At 35.7% G+C, this 20,740-nt stretch overlaps 1 protein-coding gene across 1 annotated transcript in view; it reads right to left on the bottom strand.

The window, feature by feature from the left end:
- Positions 1 to 20,740, bottom strand: part of pgap6 (post-glycosylphosphatidylinositol attachment to proteins 6) — a 44,681-nt gene that overhangs the window by 3,754 nt on the left and 20,187 nt on the right. The window contains exons 6-12 of the mRNA XM_063059030.1: positions 14,458 to 14,777; positions 13,979 to 14,075; positions 12,612 to 12,735; positions 9,531 to 9,673; positions 9,035 to 9,213; positions 6,985 to 7,131; positions 5,233 to 5,349 (exon numbers count right to left, since the gene is read on the bottom strand). Of these exons, the coding sequence (XP_062915100.1) occupies positions 5,233 to 5,349; positions 6,985 to 7,131; positions 9,035 to 9,213; positions 9,531 to 9,673; positions 12,612 to 12,735; positions 13,979 to 14,075; positions 14,458 to 14,777 (1,127 nt within the window). The remainder of the gene's footprint in view (positions 1 to 5,232; positions 5,350 to 6,984; positions 7,132 to 9,034; positions 9,214 to 9,530; positions 9,674 to 12,611; positions 12,736 to 13,978; positions 14,076 to 14,457; positions 14,778 to 20,740) is intronic.

Genomic DNA, 20,740 nt, shown 5'->3' with positions numbered 1-20,740 from the left:
GCTGGAAATTCAAGCAATGCACACTAAATGCTGCAGGAACTCAGCAGGCCAGGTTGCCTCTGTGGAAAAGAGTACAGTCAACATTTCGGGCCAAGACCTTTCAGCAGAGCTGGAGAAAAAAAAAAGATGAGAAGTGGATTTAAAAGGTGGGAGGAGGGGAGGGAGTAACACAATGTGATAGGTGAAACCGGGAGGGGAAGCAGTAAAGAGCTGGGAGTTGATTGGTGAAAGAGATACACGGCTGGAGAAGGGGAAATCCAATAGAGAAGGCCATGGAATTAAGAAAAAGGGAGAGGAGCACCAGAGGGAGGTGATGGGCAGGCAAGGAGATAAGCTGAGAGAGGGAAAAAGGAGATGGGGAATGGTGGGGAGGGGGGGACATTACCAGAAGGTCCAGAAGCCGATGTTCATGCCATCAGGTTGGAAGCTACCCAGACAGAATGTAAGTTGTTGTTCCGCCAACCTGAGTATGGCCTCATTGCAACAGAACTGGAGGCCATGGATTGACATATCAGAATGGGAATGGGAAGTGGATTTAAAATGGGTGGCCACTGGGAGATCCCGCCTCTTCTGGCGGACAGAATGTAGATGCTCAACAAAGCAGTCTCCCAATCTATGTCAGGTCCCACCGACATACAGAAGGCCACACAGGGAGCACCAGACACAGTATATGACCCCAACAGACTTACAGGTGAAGTGTCGCCTCACCTGGAAGGACTGTTTGGGGCCCTGAATGGCAGTGAGGGAGGAAGTGTTCCATTTGCAAGGGTAGGTGCCAGGAAGATCAGTGGGGAGGGACGAATGAACTGGGCAGTCGCATAGGGAGCAATCCCTGCGGAAAGCAGAAGGGGGGGGGGAATGTACATGGTGGTGGGATCCCATTGGAGATGGTGACAGTTCCGAAGAATTATGTGCTGAACGTGGAGGCGGTTGGATGGTAGGTGAGGACAAGAGGAACCCTATCCCTGGTAGGGTGCCAACGGGATGGGGTTAGAGCTGACGTACGTGAAATGGAAGAGATGTGGTTGAGGGCAGTATTGATAGTGGAGGAAGGGAAGCCCCCTTTTTTTTTTGAAAAAGGAGGACTTCTTCGTTCTGGATTGAAAAGCCTCATCCTGAGACCAGATGCGGCAGAGGAGGAGGAATTGAGAGAAGGGGATGGAGTTTTTACAAGTGACAGTGTGGGAACAGGTAGAGCCAGATATCAGTAGATAAGCTGTCTTCAGAGATAAAGACAGAGAGATTGAGAAAGGAGAGGGAGGTGTCAGAAATGGACTACATAAATTTGAGGGCAGGCTGGAAGTTGGAGGCAACGTTGATGAAGTCAACAAGCTCTGCATGGGTGCAAGAAGCAGCACCAAAGCAGTTGTCGCTGTAGCGTAGGAAAAGTGGGGGATGGACACCAGTGTAGGCTTAGAACATGGACTGTTTCACGTAGCCGACAAAAAGGCAGGCACAGCTGGGACCTACGTGTGCCCATGGCTATACCTTTTTTTTGAAAGAAGTGGGAGGAGCCAAAAGGGAAATTATTATGACCGATGACAAGTTCTGCTGGACGGAGGAAAATGGTTGAGTCTGGTGTCCAGAGAGAAACAGAGAAAGATAAAAACAAATAAGTTGATTTAATGCAGCAGTTTGACAGTTAACACTCAAGGACGAAAGGCGATGGACAAGTGCCATGTTGGATACAGGGAACAGAATCTTGGAGGTGGGCCAAGGAGCTGCATCAACTCTAGACTAAACTCTCAAAACGACAATAATTCAGTGACTCTTGGGTTGAAAGAGACAGGTGCTAGTGGCTCTTTGTAGAAAGATGCAAGTTCAGAAATTCTCTTACTGTCACTTCCAGTGTAAAGGTGACATTAACCAGGACTGGAAGCTGAGAGACTGGAGCTGAACAGGAAGTTGCATTCAGATCAATCTGCACAAGTTGTACATGTGACAATCAGGTGGCAGAAATATGAAACTTTGGAACAAAAGGCAACTGTTGCTGGTTAAGAGTTCATTTTAAGTGTGTGATTGTAATATTTTTGATTCCAAAAACACAGAAAGGTGTCAAGGAGCAAATATGGATAAATGCAATTGTTAGATGACAGATTGGCTGTTCTGCAACTGAATAGCTAACTAGAACCAAGGTTGTCAAATGACCTTCTACTCCATATTCACAAGCAAGCTGATAGAGACAATCAAAAAGTCAAGATTGAAGGCAAAGATACAAGACTCATTACTCAAGTGAAAACTGATCCTTTGATTTTTGTCAGACCCTCAGAAAAATCTTTCACCACATTTTAATCTTTTTTATTACTGTATAGCCTTTCAAGGGCAAAACTTGAGATACATAACTGGCAATTGCTTTATCAATGTAACAAGCTAGTGCAAGTGTTGCACTCAGATCTGAATTTTACTTCTTGTAAGGAAGTGGTCCAAAATGATTGGACAATCAGAAATCAAAATCATTAGAGGAGAGCCATTTTTAAGAAATGGAAATGTCACAGAAAACAACTGACCATGTGTGAGAACAAGTTTAGGAAGAGAAGGATTACAGAGGACTAGATTCATAGATTCCTACAGTTACGGAAACCAGCCAATCAACCCAACTCATTGATGCTGACCAAGATGTCTATCAACACTAATGTAATTCACCTGTATATGGATCATTTACCTTTAAATCTTTCCTATTTATGTACCTCCAAATATCATTTGTGTGTGATTGCAACTGCCTCAGCTACCTCCTTTGGCAGTCTGTATACTATCTCCCCATGGGGAAAAACTTGGTCCTCAAGTCTCCTTTCAATCCTTTCCTTTTCACCTTGCCTAGCTTCAGAGTCCCCTACCTGTGAAAGAGACTAGCTACATACCCTATCCATGCTCTTCATTACATTATAAACTTCTATAATGTCACCCCTCACCCCATTGCTGCAAGAAAAACCATCCCAATCTATTACTCAAGCCTTCCTGTCTAGACAACATTATTGTGAATATTTTTGCACCCTATCTCCTTTAATCCTGGTCTTCCTACAGCACTACGACTTGAACTGAATATAGAACTCCAAGTGCAGCCTAACTAATGACTCGTACAACTGCAACATAGCTTTTTAAACTTATAAACTCATTAGTTTGGCAATGAAAGCAGCATATTATACATCTTCTCCACTCTGTGTTGCTGCTTTCCCTTGTACCCTAAAGTTGGCTGTTCAGCAGAATTCCCTGGAACTCTACCATATACTGGCCTGGTTCAACTTTCTACAATGCATCACTTCACACTCGTCCCAATTAAATTCCGTCATCCATTCCCTTGCTCAGTTTTCCAGTTGATCTTGATCTTGTTGTAACCTTAGATAATCTTCCTCACTCTCTCCTAGACCATGGTATGGTGCCTCCAATGCACAGGACCGCAAGAGGCTGGAGAGGTTGAAGTCTCCACCAGTTCCATCAAGGGCACAATCCTCCTCATCATCAAGAACCTCTTTAAGAGGTGGTACCTCAAAAAGGTGGTATCCATTACTAAATACCCTCAAGGTCCAGGGCATGTCCACTTCGTGTTACCACCATCAGTGAATCGGTATAGAAGCCTGAAGACCTACACTCAATGCTTTAGAAACAGCTTCCTTCTCCTCCACCAGATTTCTGAATGGTCCATCAACCCATGAATACTACCTCGTTATTTGTCTTCTGCGTTATTTTTATAACATATTTTCATGTCTTGCATTATACCACGGTTGCAAAACAACAAATTTCACAACACGGTGATAATAAACCAGATTCTGCTTTTGATCTGCAAATTTAATCATGCCGCCCACATTCTATTTAAAATCATTAATATAAATGATGAACCATAAAAAATTCAGCACCAATCCCCTCTTAGCGCACCACTGATTACAGATTTCCTATTCTGAAAAACAACCTCCACTGTCACGCTCTGCCTTTTACCCTCAGACTAATTTTGTTTTCAGTCTGGTCCATAAGGGGAGATACAAAGGAATAGAAGATGAAGCAAGGATCAACACAACAGACCATAAGAAGTGTGAGAAAGTTAATCAGGAAGAACTGCAGTGGCTTGGTAAGCCTAGACTTCAATGAAAGTAAAACTGGAAACTAGTTCAAAGTTTAAAGTAAATTTATTATCAAAGTACATAAATGTCACCATATCCTATTCCATCAATGTGGCCATTCACATTAGATACAAAGAAACACAACAGAATCAATAAAAAGCTTTGCAAAGACAAACAACCAACATGCAAAATATGGAGAATGGTTCAACATAGATGATTTAGGATACAAGGATCATTGTCAACTCGGCTTAGTTAGGAAAGTTCATGATAATGAGAGTCCAAAAGACAACTAATTCAAAAGCTCAGAGTGACCAACTATCAGACAAGTTTCAAAAGTAGAAATTTGTTAATAATAAACATCCATCAGAGAGCAACAGGGATTCCAACTGAAGATCCCAATTTGTGAGTTAGCAAATACTGCGTTGGAAATTAAGAGTAGGGCAGTAATTGTTTACCCATTTACAGAGCCCATGTAGGATGACCATATTCCCAAAATGATAGCCAGTTATAATGGGGAAATCCAACAAACCTGTGCCAGATTGAACATGGTACAAAAATGGAATTGCATTGACTTCAACAGATGAAAATATGGAAAGAACAAAAGCAATCAATTGTTTGAATGTTTATAACTACTTAAACAGTTTAGGAATTTAAATATGTCAAATTAAATTGCTTTAAATTTCTAAAATAGCTTTTTGAACATTATAAATGTTTCTAACTAGTTTTGACAATACTGGCCAAGCCAGGGGCAGCAGCTTAGGAAGAGTTAACAACTTCCAGTGCTAATGAATAGGATTTAAATGATGTAGTTATTTACATGCTGTATCGATTTAAAGTTACATGCTAAAAGACCATGTAACTAACTCCAAGTGATGGAACCAATTATGGACCACGTTCAAATAGGAGAAATATACGGCATGAGTGCAAAATCTCTTTTGTAGTTAACATTAAGTGATTATAGTTCACCAAAGAATAGAAATTCTGGCCAACAGATACTCCAGCTCAACTGCAGTTGTGAGATTGTGAATTAATCTTTTTAGGATTAAATAGGAGCAGATGACTACCTCAACTCCAAGTTGTATAGATTTATATTATGCCCATCCACCAATTTTGATCAAAATTAAAGTTTAAATAAAATTTGTCTTTTTAAAAAAAGTTTGATGTGTAAGATAACACTCACCCATGCAACTACCATGATCGCCAGGGCAACAAGGCAAGGCCCCAATAAGTTCCAAAGACCACGTCGGTCTAATTGCATTGACATTGCAATCAATAAGGAGCCAAGAATAAAAAGCACCTTTGATAATGAAAGCAAAAGTTTAGTACAACTTCACCATTTTCTACAACATGTTAAAGATATTAAGATATTGATCTGAATGTTTGACCTTTAATTTCTCTCCTTGAAAACATGCTAGTAATGCTCCAACATTGAATTTTGAAAAAAAAAATCAGGACTATTGACTTGTCTTAGATCACAATACCCTGGTAGTTGTAAAAGTACACCTTCTAAACACACTTCTCCAGTTCAGCACCATTCTTTTAGGACATGCACTATACTTGTACGCAGATTAACTCAGTCCTATGTCAACCTGCAAGGCACAGTGACTAAATCCAATGAAAATAATACCATTTGGATTCTGGACTAGAAATTCATGCTGTTTACTTTCTGCTCTTTAATTTTTCATAGTCATAGTCATACTTTATTGATCGTGGGGGAAATTGGTTTTCGTTAGTTGCACCATAAATAATAAATAGTAATAAAACCATAAACAGTTAAATAGTAATATGTAAATTATGCCAGGAAAAAAGTCCAGGACCAGCCTATTGGTTCAGGGTGTCTGACTCTCCAAGGGAGGAGTTGTAAAGTTTGACGGCCACAGGCAGGAATGACTTCCTATGACGCTCTGTGTTGCATCTCGGTGGAATGAGTCTCTGGCTGAATGTACTCCTGTGCCCAACCAGTACATTATGTAGTGGATGGGAGACATTGTCCAAGATAGCATGCAACTTGGACAGCATCCTTTTTTCAGACACCACCGTTAGAGAGTCCAGTCCAATCCCCACAAAATCACTGGCCTTACGAATGAGTTTGTTGATTCTGTTGGTGTCTGCTACCCTCAGCCTGCTGCCCCAGCACACACCAGCAAACATGATAGCACTGGCCACCACAGACTCGTAGAACATCCTCAGCATCGTCCAGCAGATGTTAAAGGACCTCTGAAGTTAGTCTAAGTACTTGTTGAGATATAGCCTGATGGTCAGGCAAGTGTTCTTTTAAATTTCGTTACAGTATCACAATTCGACTTAATCTGTAAATTTTAATCTCATTATTGTATGATCTGAACATACATTCTACACCCAATGTGAACACACAGCTGCCCTACACCCCCACAATCACTTGGTTGATTCATCAGACTTAATAATTCACTTCACGTTAACAACCTGGGAACATGTGAAATCCTCTGGACTTCACCTGAATAAACTTAACTCATTTTAATACTTCACTGCATCTACAATCTCAACCTTATCAAATCCCTCAATTTGTTCACAGCCCAAAAGGGGAAACAGGCCACTGAATTCAATAAGGATTTGGTATGAACAATTTGGCTTTACAAATAGCTCATTACTTAAAGTCCATGAGAAATAAAAATGCATATTATGTCTGAAAGAGTTCATTATGAGTTCCCTCAGAGGACAAAGAGTCCTGATGCAGGCTTTTGACCCAAAATGTCAACAATTTTTTCCTCCTACAGATGCTGCATGAACTGCCGAGTTCCTCCAGCATACCGCACATTATATCAGATGGTGTCAATGATTTGTTTAAAGTGAGAATAAATTAGACATTGAAACATTTTAATGATAACTCCACATTTCTGTGGAAAGGTGATTAAAAAACCCAAACATCCCTTCAAAAATAATCGTAAATACTTACATACTTAAGTAGAGACTTTAACCTGGCCATACAGAGAATAGTAACCCACACAGATAAAACTGAGCCGAGGAAATCACAGTATTGAAGTGTATCATATTCCATAATGCACAAGACTGCTGTCCCTGGTTGATCACACGCATGATAAAACTGTAAGGAATAAGTTTTTTAAAATTGTCAGTTGTCTGTTTAATCAAAATCTGTCAGACTAATGAAGTAAAATGATAATATCTACAATGGATGTTTTAATAAATATTAGTACAACAACATCATTTAAATTGGCATTAGATTAAAAAATAACAGGTTGTGGGTACATGACAATATCATGATAGAGATTCATTCTTTTAAATAACTATAACCAAAAAAGTTATTAGGGCAATGTATAAATCTAAGTTTGCTAATGCCCTTTGGGTCCTTAACATTGTTATTTCTACCAAATCTGGCTTCATGTTAATTTAGTCACAGAATGAATCATTGAACACTAATGCTTTATATATAAATATATGAAACTAACAAGACTAAATAAGGTATTTTAGTTTTATCATGCAAACCATAATCGAAGAAAGCAAAAAAATTTAAGGATGCGTGTACACAGAAATTACTTGTTGCTATTTCTTCAGTATCAATCACAATATTTATGAAACACAATTATAAAAATAAATAACACCAAAAGTGAACTTCATTCAATTCACTAATTGTCACATAGCACACTCAAGTCCATCTTTGGAAGGCCTTAAACTCAGTAAGTATCAATGACGTCAAGTTGTAGAGCAAACGAAAAAAGCAACAAGATTTCTTCCTCTCCCGTTTCTCTCTTGTTCTCTAGTAGCTTGTGACACTGACTCGTTTTTTTTGTTCTTCCCACTCAATTGCCCCAGTTTGCTTCCACGCTGTTCATCTCACTCTTCTGTAACAGTACTTTTAACTTCACAAAATATTCTCCCAAGGCAATCTTGAGAAAACGTGTCAGCTTTTTTTTGTATACATGAAGTGATTGGTTTTGTGAGAATACTTTTATTTAAACAGGATAATCATTGAAACCCAGTTACATCTGAAGGCTATCTGCTTGTAGTTAGAGGAATTTGCTTAAGGTTCCTTTATTACACTGCTGAGGAAGTAAGGAGTTCCTCCTTCTTTAGAGCTCAAGGACCAGTAATGGAAAAGCAGAGTTAGTAAATAGATTGTAGCAACTACCCATACAGCTTGTCAAAAAATATGTAGGGATTCACTCTAGTGTTTATATTTTTAAAATTTCCAGCATCCACTGTACTTATTGTTATCAAATGCACTCTTTAAAAACTATTTATCTTGTCATCTATCTTGGGCACTTCCAGTACATACATGAATGCTACTGGGGCAACATTAATTGAGCAATTTTCTTAATGTATGTCAGGGAACAAAACAAGGGCTTTCCACTCAGTCTGACTGCATGTTAATTTAGGCACAGAGTGCATCACTGAGCCTCAATTTCTATGTGCAAGCACAGGTGCAAGAAACAACCTCAAAAGTCCTGTTAAAATTTCACTTCAAGGGGAGAAGTTTCTTTGGGCTCAATGACAAATGCAGAAGTATTGTTTACAACTGAACTACTGTAAATATTGTGAAGAATTAAAACAGTCATACATTTTCACACCCAGTGCCACTCCTCACAGCTCATTCTATAAAATACATACCTACTTTGAGCTCAGGGCATTTTTTAAAAAAATGAATTCAAAAACTGTAAACATGGTAACACATGATAGAAATTTAAAGTACATGCATAGCATGTCTGGCCCATATCCCATTAGCCTGGGCAAGTGGAGTCTAAAGTGACATCTTCATAACTGAAAATACGTTTTAAGATTAGAAAGCCTATCTGTAATTTTGATCCACCTGCTAACAATGAGCATCATTTCCAATGGGGTTTAATATCAGAAAGTATTCAGAAAAAAATTATATTTACTTACTTTACTATAATTATATTGCAGTAAAACTGAAACTTAAAATTACAATAGTTTTGATAAAAATGCAATTAATGTGTTATTAACAGTATCTCTACTGCTTTTAAGATTACCGTTGAGAAAACCATGGTGAAGAAATAAACAGCAGCCTCTACAAAGTAATAGCGATATACAGCAACCACAATCGGTGGAATGAACATCAAATTACTCAATGTCAGCAAGAGCGTTGCAAGCAATTGCTGTCCATACGATAGAGCGTAGGTATCATCTGTACAGCTCCATCCATTCCAGCCTAAGGAAGAAGAAGAAGGTAGAATTATTTTCTCACAAGGAACAATCATAAAGCATGGTGATCCACTAACAATATGCTTTATTGAAATAAAACAGGTCTTCATTTGAAGTAACGTAACAGATACTCAAGAATTCTTTACTCCATCAATAATAAATCCATGGCTTTTGTCTGTCAGTACAATACCTATCTTTTTGTTTGTTGTCAATGAAATGAGACAGACATACATTTTGTTATACATAATGCAAACTACAAAGATGAAGCATAGCTTCCAGGGTGATTTATTCCAGGTTAGAAGTTATTCTGCTGAGCATGCTTACCTGCTTTACAAACACATGCAGCATAAAGATATCCATGAGTTCGAAGAAGTCTACATTCTCCATACACACCACAATCACCAATACAGGGACTCAGTACAGTTGATACAGTTATCAGAGCAGACTCCTTTACACAAACCTGATTGCTAAAAGACAGAAAATGATAATTAATAGTTAATTACATAAGTCAGTAAATTATTTTCCTTTTCAATGATTGACAATTTGGTGTTACTATCTCTAAATATATATTGATGAACAGTAGACTTTAGACATAATACCCTCTAAACAGATGGAGTGAATATCAGACAGGATCAAAAAGCATCATATCTATACAGTCTTGATGGCACAGAGCACCAACTCCAGTTTTAATTGAACTGCTCCAACTATAAATTATACAGTCTGGCCAGCCAAAAAAGCAGACCATGTGTAGCTCTCAAAACTCTTAAGAGTTAATACGCTTTTCATGCACTTTAAAGCCTCAGAACTCATCCTCAATTTAGAATCTGAAGTTACTGACAACTCCACAATTACCTCAAAATACATTCCGAAAGTTGGTGGCCAAAATTATAAATAACCCCCAAAGTGTGAAGACATTATTGATCTATGCGAGAGTAAAATAACTCCTTTCAACTTGCTTAAGTATCTGGTAAGAGGCATCAAATATCATTGTTACTTAAAGTATTACTTAAGATTTGTGAATGATAAATAATCACTATTAACAATTTTCTTTCCTCATCTTTACAAAAGCTACTGTTGTTTCTCCATCATCTATTCATGGATTAGAATTTGACACCAGTTAAAATAAGCCTTTAAATTTGACTGTAGTGCCATGTAGCAAAGGCACATCAACCAGATGAAGCATCAATGCAACTGGACACAACCATTTAAAAAACTTATTAAAACAATTCTCCAAAAATATAACTCATAGATACACAATGCAGGATACTGCCTTGAAGACCCACACCTCAAGGTTCAACAACAGCTTCTTCTCCATTGCAATCAGGTTCCGAAAAAAACCTTATTTTTACCTTGGACTATATTTTCCTCAACTTGCACTAATGTCATTACATTTATTTTTGCTTGTTACTCTGTGCAAGTTATAAGTAAGCTATTTTTGTAATGTACTGTGCTGCTCTACAAAAAACTAACTTTCATGGTTTTTATACCTGGATATTATATAGTGAACTTGTCTTCATTCACTGTACCCTGCATACAATTAAATTCATTTACAATTTTATATTGTGCCAATATAGTATTATTTTCATTCCCAAATATTTAATTAGTGTTAGATTTGAGAAATTGTTATGTAGATGCTAGCCCCTCAGTGTATGGTGACAGCCAAACCCAAAACTTAGTCCTTTCTCCATCACTGAGGACGTCACAGAGCTGTGAATGAACTAGTATGAACATCTGATAGAAACAGTTCCTTGCATTTCTAGGACATTTCTGAGCTACAAGCTACATCATGAATGGCACCATAAGCTTGAAGGGCTGTTATAGCCCACCTCTATTGTTTCTATACTGGGTAAAAGCAAAAAATAATTTTTTAAAACATTTTCTTGCAACAAGATTTGAAATGCATGTCCATCTAACCTCCATAATTTAGATATTACTAGTTCAAAGAAACAATTGTTAGCTCTCCCCTAACATTATATCACACAAATGCACACCATTATGAAGTGACTACTTGTACTTTAAGTATGCACAAAGTGGCATGTTTCAATTAGTACCAAAGTAATTTGATACACATTCCAATTATTTTTGTGGTATGTTACAACAAAACTCCAACAATCAGTTCAGATTAATAAAACCATCCAAGAGATATCTCCTTCTGTTTTGGCACATCTTTACCTCCCTCAACCACCACAAAAGGTCAAATTAATTAGCTTTTTATAATACTGCTGTGTCTGGAACTAAAGGATACACAAAGCAATTGCTATATTGGCCTACACAACACTGACAAAATTTCTTAACAATGTAATTCATTGAATTGCATGCTTTGCAGTCATAAAGACAAAAGGAGCCCTATATAAATGCACTTGACAATCAACGTACATAGTAGAAGTCCAGAATATTCAAAATTATTTGCTTCTGAACCTTCACTAGAAACAATAATCCATTTTGTGCATTATTCATGCTTGTCTTAATTCAAATTAATTTTTATTCTTATTCCTCTACGTGCAAATCATGGAATGGTGTCAGCCTTGGTTCAATGCCACCATTCACCCAACCATATCACAAAGCCAAGAATCTAAAGGCAGAACCTATAAGCTGGGGTGACACTTCACTCTATTACTGTGGAACACACACAAAATGCTGGAGAAACCTATCAGGCCAGGTAGCATCTATGGAAAAGAAATCAGGCTTCCTCCCCTACCTGCACTTTCTCACTGACTTCTCTCCTTCATTTCCAGTCTAGAAAAAGGGTCTCGGCCCAAAACATCCACTGTTTACTCGATTCCATATATGCAGCCTAACCTGTTGAGTTCCTCCAGCATTTTGTGTGTGTTGCTTTGGCTTTCCAGCATCTGCAGATTTTCTCATGTTTGTGATTCTATTACTGTGGAAGTCCAGTTCTGTCAACTGAAGTATTGTCTTTTGAATGAGACATTTCCCTTTTCTACCCTCTGTATGTGGGCTTAAGATGGTGGTATCCAAATAGCTAATGGCTTCTTTTGGCAAGTGGTCTTTCTTCAAATGACAAAATCGAAAGAGAATATTTGGTAAATTTACTTTATTGCTGTTGGCAGAAGATTCCTATTGTCAATGAAAAAATTACCTGTGAGAGCTTCATACATTAGTACGTACTTACATTGATTATGAAGTGCTTTGTGATATCCCAGGGTATTGAAATAACTACATAAATGTAACACTAGCCTTTTTAAAAATAACCTGATCTTGGCAAGGCCCTAAATTTAGGAACTTTTTTTGCACATGCTTTATCCAACTTACCTCTGACCTGCTCAACATTAAAATAATCAATCTGCAATTGTACTAAAGATGTGCATTCATCTAGTTAAGTCTAAGTCAATTAAAGACTACTTGATTTTGAATGATTGATTTCATGATCAACAATGGCCTCACCCTTTATCATTGGGACACAGGATTTGCAAGGTGAGGTACCAACGGTCAGTCTCTGGGTAAGGAACATGAAGGGATGTTGATAATATCGAAGTATTCATTTTAAGCAGATATCCCCAAGATAAGGCTTTGAAAAGAAAAACATATATTATAACGCATACAATGCATAAAATCAAAACCTGAAAAGATGTAGTCTTAAATATTCAGATTTAACCAATCCAAAGTAATGGACCCACTGATTTGTGTTCTTGAGCATTCTTTGATTTTTATACCTGCATGCAAGATTATACAAAAGTAATGCAGAAGAGTTTAGACAAGCTTTAAGCACTGCAACAAAAAAATAGCATTCAAACCCTCACGCAACTCAAAAAGACTGGACTCTACTTTTGTTTAAAAATAGGAACAGTGTAGAAAATTTTGAGAAATTGAGGTTACGGATGTCAACTTTAACAAAAAGGATTTATACAAGAAACCTAATGGAAGTGCCTTAGCTGTGGAGATTCTGTAAAACTAATAAATGTTTTTCCAAAATTTATATTCTCATTTTCTGTTTGTGGACTTAGATGGAAAGAAAATTAAAACTTTCCATCTATTCTGATGAAATACATACTTCAAAAGTCATGCTAATCTGAAAAGATTCCAGATATCTGATCCTCAGATAAGATGACACTTTACTCAATGAAAGCAAATTATCCAAATCTGAAATATAACACCACTGGAGTCCCATTTCCAGTACCTGGTACTTGGATGTCAGTTAAATTTAAAGTAAGACATTCTACCTCCAGAACATGAAAACTAAGCCTAAACTAACCCCAAAGCATTTAGTTCAATAAACAGTAGCTGCTATTTATTCAACGATATTTGCAATGAGACTTTGAGAAAGGCCTTTTTGCATCTAAGGACAATCCTTCAAATGCTGAGTTCTATACACCTCAAATTATCTTCAGAACCATGTTCTTGACTGTTCTGTCCATGAGTTTGAAGAACAAAAACTGAAATGTTATTTATATTGTTTAGTTGTGCATTTTTTTGAAAAAAGCAACTCTATTGAAAGACTATATTCACAAAAATATTCCAAATTCATCTGAAGCACAGTGAGAGAAATTTTTAAAGAAATTCAAAAGACAAACCAAATGCCATATTTTGCAAATCCAACAAGCAAAGTCAGAGAACCAAGTGAAATTCATAAAAACGCAGAACATAACCCGCAAATTAAATGCAAATCTGGTGATTAATTTATAAAATCTTCAATTTTAGAACAGTTAAATCACCATTATGTTGAAAACAAAAGAATGCAAATTCAAGCCCAAGATATGAAAAAAATCAATTAGATAATTAGAAATTCATTGCATTTGTGAACAATTGAGTACCTTCTCTGCAGTTAACGGAATTGACATCTAGAGACATCACAGGAGACCCAGCACTTAAACAGGCTAACACAGTTGCGTTTTCATTGGACAGTGAAGTCTAGAAGATTGAAAACAATTTTCTTATGCATCCTTCAATAAACAACCTTTTATTTCTACATAGAAAATAAATACTAATATTTGAAATATTGCGGAATATTGGTAGCCTAGGTTGGCTAATAAAATTCATCATCCCTGCTCTGTCATCCTCTGTGGTCAATTATGCTCAGGAGAATGCAATATTAAAGAAACAGGTTGTATCCTAGTGGTACCACACGAGATCCAATAACATTTTCCAAAATATTCCATTAATAAGGGAGATAAGTTGAACAAAATGGAATTCGCTAAAAAGTCCCTTGCAATATCTACAATTAAATCTGCCCAACTTAGACTGATACAGCAGTTTCTGCATGGCATAACTAGGAAGAAATAGAAAACCATACCTTATTTAACCGCAAGTTCAAGATAATTGTTCCACCACTGTCTCTTTTAGTGTTTAAGTTCAACAGAAGAATTGAAGGACAGTCAGAGGTGACAAAAACATCTGGTCCATTTAAAACAAAAAATCTCACAGAGGTAATATCCAAAGCTTCCCGAAGAACAGGCTGATTATGAAAACATGATTTCCAATCATTATTTGCTTCTGTATTATTGATCTTCATGTTTAATCTAAACATATCCACATTGTTTATTACACTTTTGCTTGACAGAGTGAAGTTTCTGCTCATAATGGAAAGATATCCAGTATTTATGGGTGAACATACTGTAAAAGACAAGAAAGTTTACATTTCAATTACTCGTACAATGTGGACATCACTTTATTCATCATGCAATATTAAATATTAAAAATATCTAGATTTATTGCTCCTCCCATCACTCCCAAACAAACACCTAATGTTCGTAATTCAGGACTGCAATGTGTCATCAAATTTTAAAAAATGAATTGGTTGCACAGGTGCAGTCATTTTACTGGTCAGCAGTCAAACCTTATTTTAGTAGAGGTTAGTGAAGAGGAATGACATTGCTCCCCAAAAAAATCTACAAGCTCAAAGTAAATTGTCAAAGAACCTAAATGTCACCATTTTCTTGCAGGCATCGACACTAAATACAACAATAGAATCAATGGGTACAAACAATTAATGTGCAAATGACAACAAAGATGTGCATGAAGGTGATAAAACGTCAGTTTTTTTTAATATAATTTTTATTGAATTTTCAAAAAGAATACATGAAAAGATAAAATCTACCCACCTCCCCTCCCCTTAACCCTCCCCCCCCATATATATAGTCCTACCTAAAAGAAAGAAAGAGAAAAAAAAGAAGAGCCACCTGGGTATTGGAAGGTTTCCACATGCTCCATGGGATTCAAAATAAATTTGGTATAATTATTCGTTATTTTCCCCAAGTAACCAAATTCTTTGTCGGAGCACTTAAATATGACATCCTATCTTTTGTAAATAAGGGCGCCAAATATTCAAGAATGTTAGATAATTATCTCTTAAATTATAAGTAATTTTTTCAAGTGGAATAGAACTAGCCATTTCATTATTCCAACGATCCATACTTAAATACGAATCAGATTTCCAAGTAACTGCTATAGTCTTCTTAGCTACTGCCAATGCAATTTTTATAAATTCTTTCTGATATTTATTCAATTTAAGTTTCGGTTTTATCCCTTCAATATCACCTAATAGAAACAATACAGGGTTATGTGGAAGTTGAATTCCAGTAATTTGTTCCAATAAGACTCTTAAATTTATCCAAAAGGGTTGAATTTTAAAACAAGACCAAGTAGAATGTAAAAAAGTACCAATTTCTTGATTACACCGAAAACATTTATCAGATAGATTTGAATTTAATCTATTTATTTTTTGTGGTGTAATATATAATTGGTGTAAAAAATTATATTGTACTAATCTAAGTCGAACATTTATTGTATTTGTCATACTGTCCAGACAAAGTCTTGACCAATTTATTTCATCAATATTAATATTCAGATCTGTTTCCCATTTATGCTTTGACTTATGGGTTCCTTGTTTTATTGTCTGTTCTTGAAGCAAATTATACATATAAGAAATAAATTTTTTAATTTTCCCTTTTTGAATTAAAATTTCAATTTCATTAGCTTTTGGCAAAAACATTGTTTGACCCAGCTTACCTATTAAGTAAGCCCTTAACTGAAAGTAGCAAAAGAAAGTATTATTAGATATTTTATATTTATCCTTTAATTGTTCAAATGACATCAATATACCTCGCTCAAAACAATCTCCTATAAATTTAATCCCTTTTTGGTACCAATTATATAAAAGTTGATTGTCCATTGTAAAAGGAATAAGTCTATTTTGAAACAAAGGTCTCTTTGCTAATAGAGATTTCTGTGTTTCCTTATCAACATTTATCTTATTCCATAGATCAATCAAGTGTGTTAATATAGGAGATTCTTTCTTTTCCCGTATCCATTTAGATTCCCATTTATATATAAAATCTTCAGGTTTATTTTCTCCTATCTTGTCTAGTTCTATTTTAATCCATGCTGGTTTTTGATCATCGAAAAAAGATGCAATAAATCTAAGTTGATTTGCTTTATAGTAATTTTTAAAGTTTGGAAGTTGTAACCCTCCTAACCTAAACTTACATGTCAGTTTTTCCAATGATATTCTTGACATTTTACCTTTCCAAAGAAATTTTCTCACAGATTTATTTAACTCTTGAAAAAATTTCTGTGGCAATTGTATTGGTAATGTTTGAAACAAATACTGTAATCTCGGAAATATATTCATTTTTACAACATTGACTCTACCTACTAATGTTATTGGTAGTATCATCCATTTGTCAAGATCTTCTTGAATTTTTTTCAATAGTGGTAAATAATTAAATTTATATAAATTCTTTACATCACTATCAAGTCTTATACCTAAATACTTTATACCATTTATCGGCCATCTAAATTGGGTTACTAATCGACATCGACTATAGTCTCCTTTAGTAAGAGACAAAATTTCACTTTTATCCCAGTTTATTTTGTAACCTGATACCTTCCCATATTCATCCAATCTAGAAGATAATTTAGAAAACCTAGAAAATAACGAATGTTGTGGGTTTGTTAAATAGATCAAAACATCATCAGCAAAAAGATTAATTTTATATTCCTCTTGGTTAACTCTAAAACCCATAATATCTGGATCCAATCTAATTAGTTCTGCTAATGGCTCTATCGCCAATACAAATAGAGCAGGTGATAGTGGACAACCTTGTCTAGTTGACCTTTTTAGCTGAAATGGTGTTGAAATTTGAGAGTTTGTCACTACTTTAGCTTTAGGGTTAGAATTTAAAGTTTTAATCCAATTTATAAAAGATGTTCCTAACCCATATTTTTCTAATACTTTAAATAAAAAATCCCATTCTAATCTATCAAATGCTTTTTCTGCATCCAAAGCTACTACTATACTCTTCTCATCCCTTTTTTGTGCCAAATGAATTATACTGAGTAGCCGAGTTACATTATCTGCCAGTTGTCTATTTTTAATAAATCCTGTTTGATCCATATGTATTAATTTTGGTAAATATTTAGATAATCTATTCGATAAAATTTTTGCTATTATTTTATAATCCGTATTCAATAAAGAAATAGGCCTGTATAATGTTGGTTTCATAGGATCTCCGTCCTTTTTTGGCAATACTATTACAATCGCTGTTGAAAAAGATTCTGGAAGTTTATGTATTTTTTCTGCTTGACGTATTAGTTCCATAAAAAGAGGAAATAATAAATCTTTAAATTTTTTATAAAATTCAGGTGGAAAACCATCTTCTCCTGGAGATTTATTACTTTGAAGTGATCCTAAAGCTTCTTCAACTTCTTTTAATGTAAAAGGCATATCTAATCCCCTCTGTTCTTCCAAATTCAATTTTGGAAGAGAAACTTGTGATAAAAACCTTTCTATCTCATTAACATCGTTTTGGGATTCTGATTGATATAATTCAGAATAAAAATTTTTAAAGGTTTCATTTATTTCAAGAGGTTTATAAGATATTTTATTTGCCCTTGTTCTAATTGCATTTATTGTTTTGGAAGCTTGTTCTGTTTTCAACTGCCAGGCAAGAATTTTATGTGCTCTCTCACCTAACTCATAATACCTTTGTTTAGATCTTATAATTGCTTTTTCCGTTCTATATGTCTGAAGTGTATTATATTGTAACTTCTTATTGGCAAGTTGTCTTCGTTTTTCTTCTGACATATATCTTTGTGATTCTTTTTCTATTCTTGTAATCTCTTTTTCCAATAGATCTAGTTCTGCCATATATTCTTTCTTAATTTTAGACGTATAACTTATTATCTGTCCCCTAAGATATGCTTTCATCGCATCCCATAATATAAATTTATCCTCCACTGAATGAAAATTTGTATCAAAAAAAAATTGAATCTGCTTTTTCATAAAATCACAAAAATCTTGACGTTTTAATAATATTGAATTAAATCTCCATCTATAAGCCACTTCTTCCTTATCAACCATTATTATTGTCATTAATAAAGGAGAATGATTTGATAATATTCTTGCTTTATATTCCATATTTTTCACTCTGTGTTGAATATGCATTGATAATAGAAAAAAATCTATCCTTGAATAAGTTTTATGTCTATGGGAATAGAACGAATAATCTCTTTCTTTAGGATTGATTCTTCTCCATATATCAATCAAATTTAAATCTTTCATCAATGATAAAGTTAGATTTACTACCTTCAATTTTATAACAGCCTTGGTTGATCTATCTAAGACTGGGTCTAAGCAAAAATTGAAGTCGCCTCCAATTAATATTTTTTCATGTGCATCCGCCAAATTCAAAAAAGTTTCTTGTATGAATTTTGCATCATTTTCATTTGGTGCATAAATATTCATAAAAGTCCATAGTTCGGAAAAAAGTTGACAATGTATAATCACATATCTCCCCGCAGAATCAGTTATTACATTTTGTATCCTAATTGGTAACGTTTTATTGATCAAAATTGCTACTCCCCTCGCTTTTGAATTAAATGAGGCGGCAACAACATTACCCACCCAATCTCTCTTTAGTTTCTGATGTTCTGTTTCTGTTAGGTGTGTTTCCTGTAAAAAAGCTAAATCTATCTTCATTTTTTTAATATATGTTAAGATTCTTTTTCTTTTCATTGGTCCATTAAGCCCATTAACATTAAACCTCAAAAAATTCAATAAATTAGTCATTATTCTTAACAAAGTTACTCCAATCTAAAACATTACTTGTCTTCTCAACTCTCATAGTTCCTTAGGGAATCACTTTAAACTTCACCATGATGCTATGCGTTCCCCCCCCCCCCAACCTTCCAGGCAAAAAGAGAAAAAAAAAATAGAAAAAAAAACAAAAAACAAAATACCCCCCCACTAATGTTGTGAATGAAAAGATACACAACACTACCCCCCTCCATTTTACGGGTCGCGGCAAAAGCCACACTTGCACACATGATTAACGTAGCAATCGATCAGTGCTTCTTCCAGCTCCCCCGCAACAAAAAAAGTTATATTATATATATATAAAAACAAAATTAGTATTATTATTCCCAGCTAGTTTCCTCCAGTATTAACCTTTCTTACCCCCCTCATATAATTAATACTATATTTATACATTCATCCAGCTTCAAAAATCCAACAAATCCATTCTTAAACCCAATCTTCATCTTCAATCTATCTCGCTCTCCTAAGTTTGTTCTTGTATCTGGTGAATATTCAGAGAATCTTGCACAAACTGCTCTGCTTTCTGGTAGTCATCAAAAAATCTTTTTTCTCCACCAGACAAAAAAATCTTCAAAGTTGCAGGATAACACAGTATAAATTGATAACCATGCTCCCATAGGGTTTTTTCCACTGGATTAAACTTCTTCCTTTTCTTCAAAAGTTCATAACTTATATCAGGGTAGAAAAAAAACTCTTTTCCCTTTAATTATCAATGGCCCTTTTCTATCTTTGGCAGCTCGAACAGCCGCCTGTAGAATCCTTTCCTTGTCTTGAAATCTTAAGAATTTTATTAAAATCGATCGTGGATACAGGTCATCTTTTGGTTTTGGTCTTAAAACTCTATGTGCCCGCTCAATTTCAATTGATCGAGCCTCCTCTCCCATTTGCAAAACCTCCGGGATCCATCTTTGAAAAAATTCTATTGGCTTTTCTCCTTCCATACCTTCTGTAAGACCAACAATTTTTATATTATTACGTCTACTGAAATTTTCCAACATGTCCACTTTCTCCAAGAGTCGGTTTCTTTCCGAGTTCCAGACAAGCAAATCATTTTCTGTTTTTTCCACTCTATCATTCATAAGCCCCATTTCTCTTTCCATCTTCTGAAGCTTCTTTTCCATTTTGTCCTGTCTTTCCATAACTTTATTATAGCATCTCTTTGTATCTCTAAGCTCTTCTCTTACCTTCCTTAATTCAGCCGTTGATCGCAATACAGCCTCTCTTATGTCTCTATCATCTCCTTTACTTCCACTCGCTTCCAATTCTTCCTCCTCTTCTTCATCTGTGTTCTCTGCAGAATCCAGTTCTGACTCTGAGTCATTTTCAATTGCAGTGGGTGTCGGTTCTTGTAGTTTGCGTTGTGTCGATTTGCGCATGCGCAATTCCGTTGTCTTCTTCGGAGCAACCTCTGCCACCGCCATTGCTCCCTGTTCTACCGAAGGAGATCCAACCTGAGTCCGAGGCTCCATCGTTGCAGTAG

The sequence above is a fragment of the Mobula hypostoma genome, chromosome 9, assembly GCF_963921235.1.
Source record: "Mobula hypostoma chromosome 9, sMobHyp1.1, whole genome shotgun sequence".
Taxonomy (NCBI): domain Eukaryota; kingdom Metazoa; phylum Chordata; class Chondrichthyes; order Myliobatiformes; family Myliobatidae; genus Mobula; species Mobula hypostoma.
Note: the sequence above shows the minus strand (reverse complement) of the source record. Positions and strands in the feature narration are given on the sequence as shown.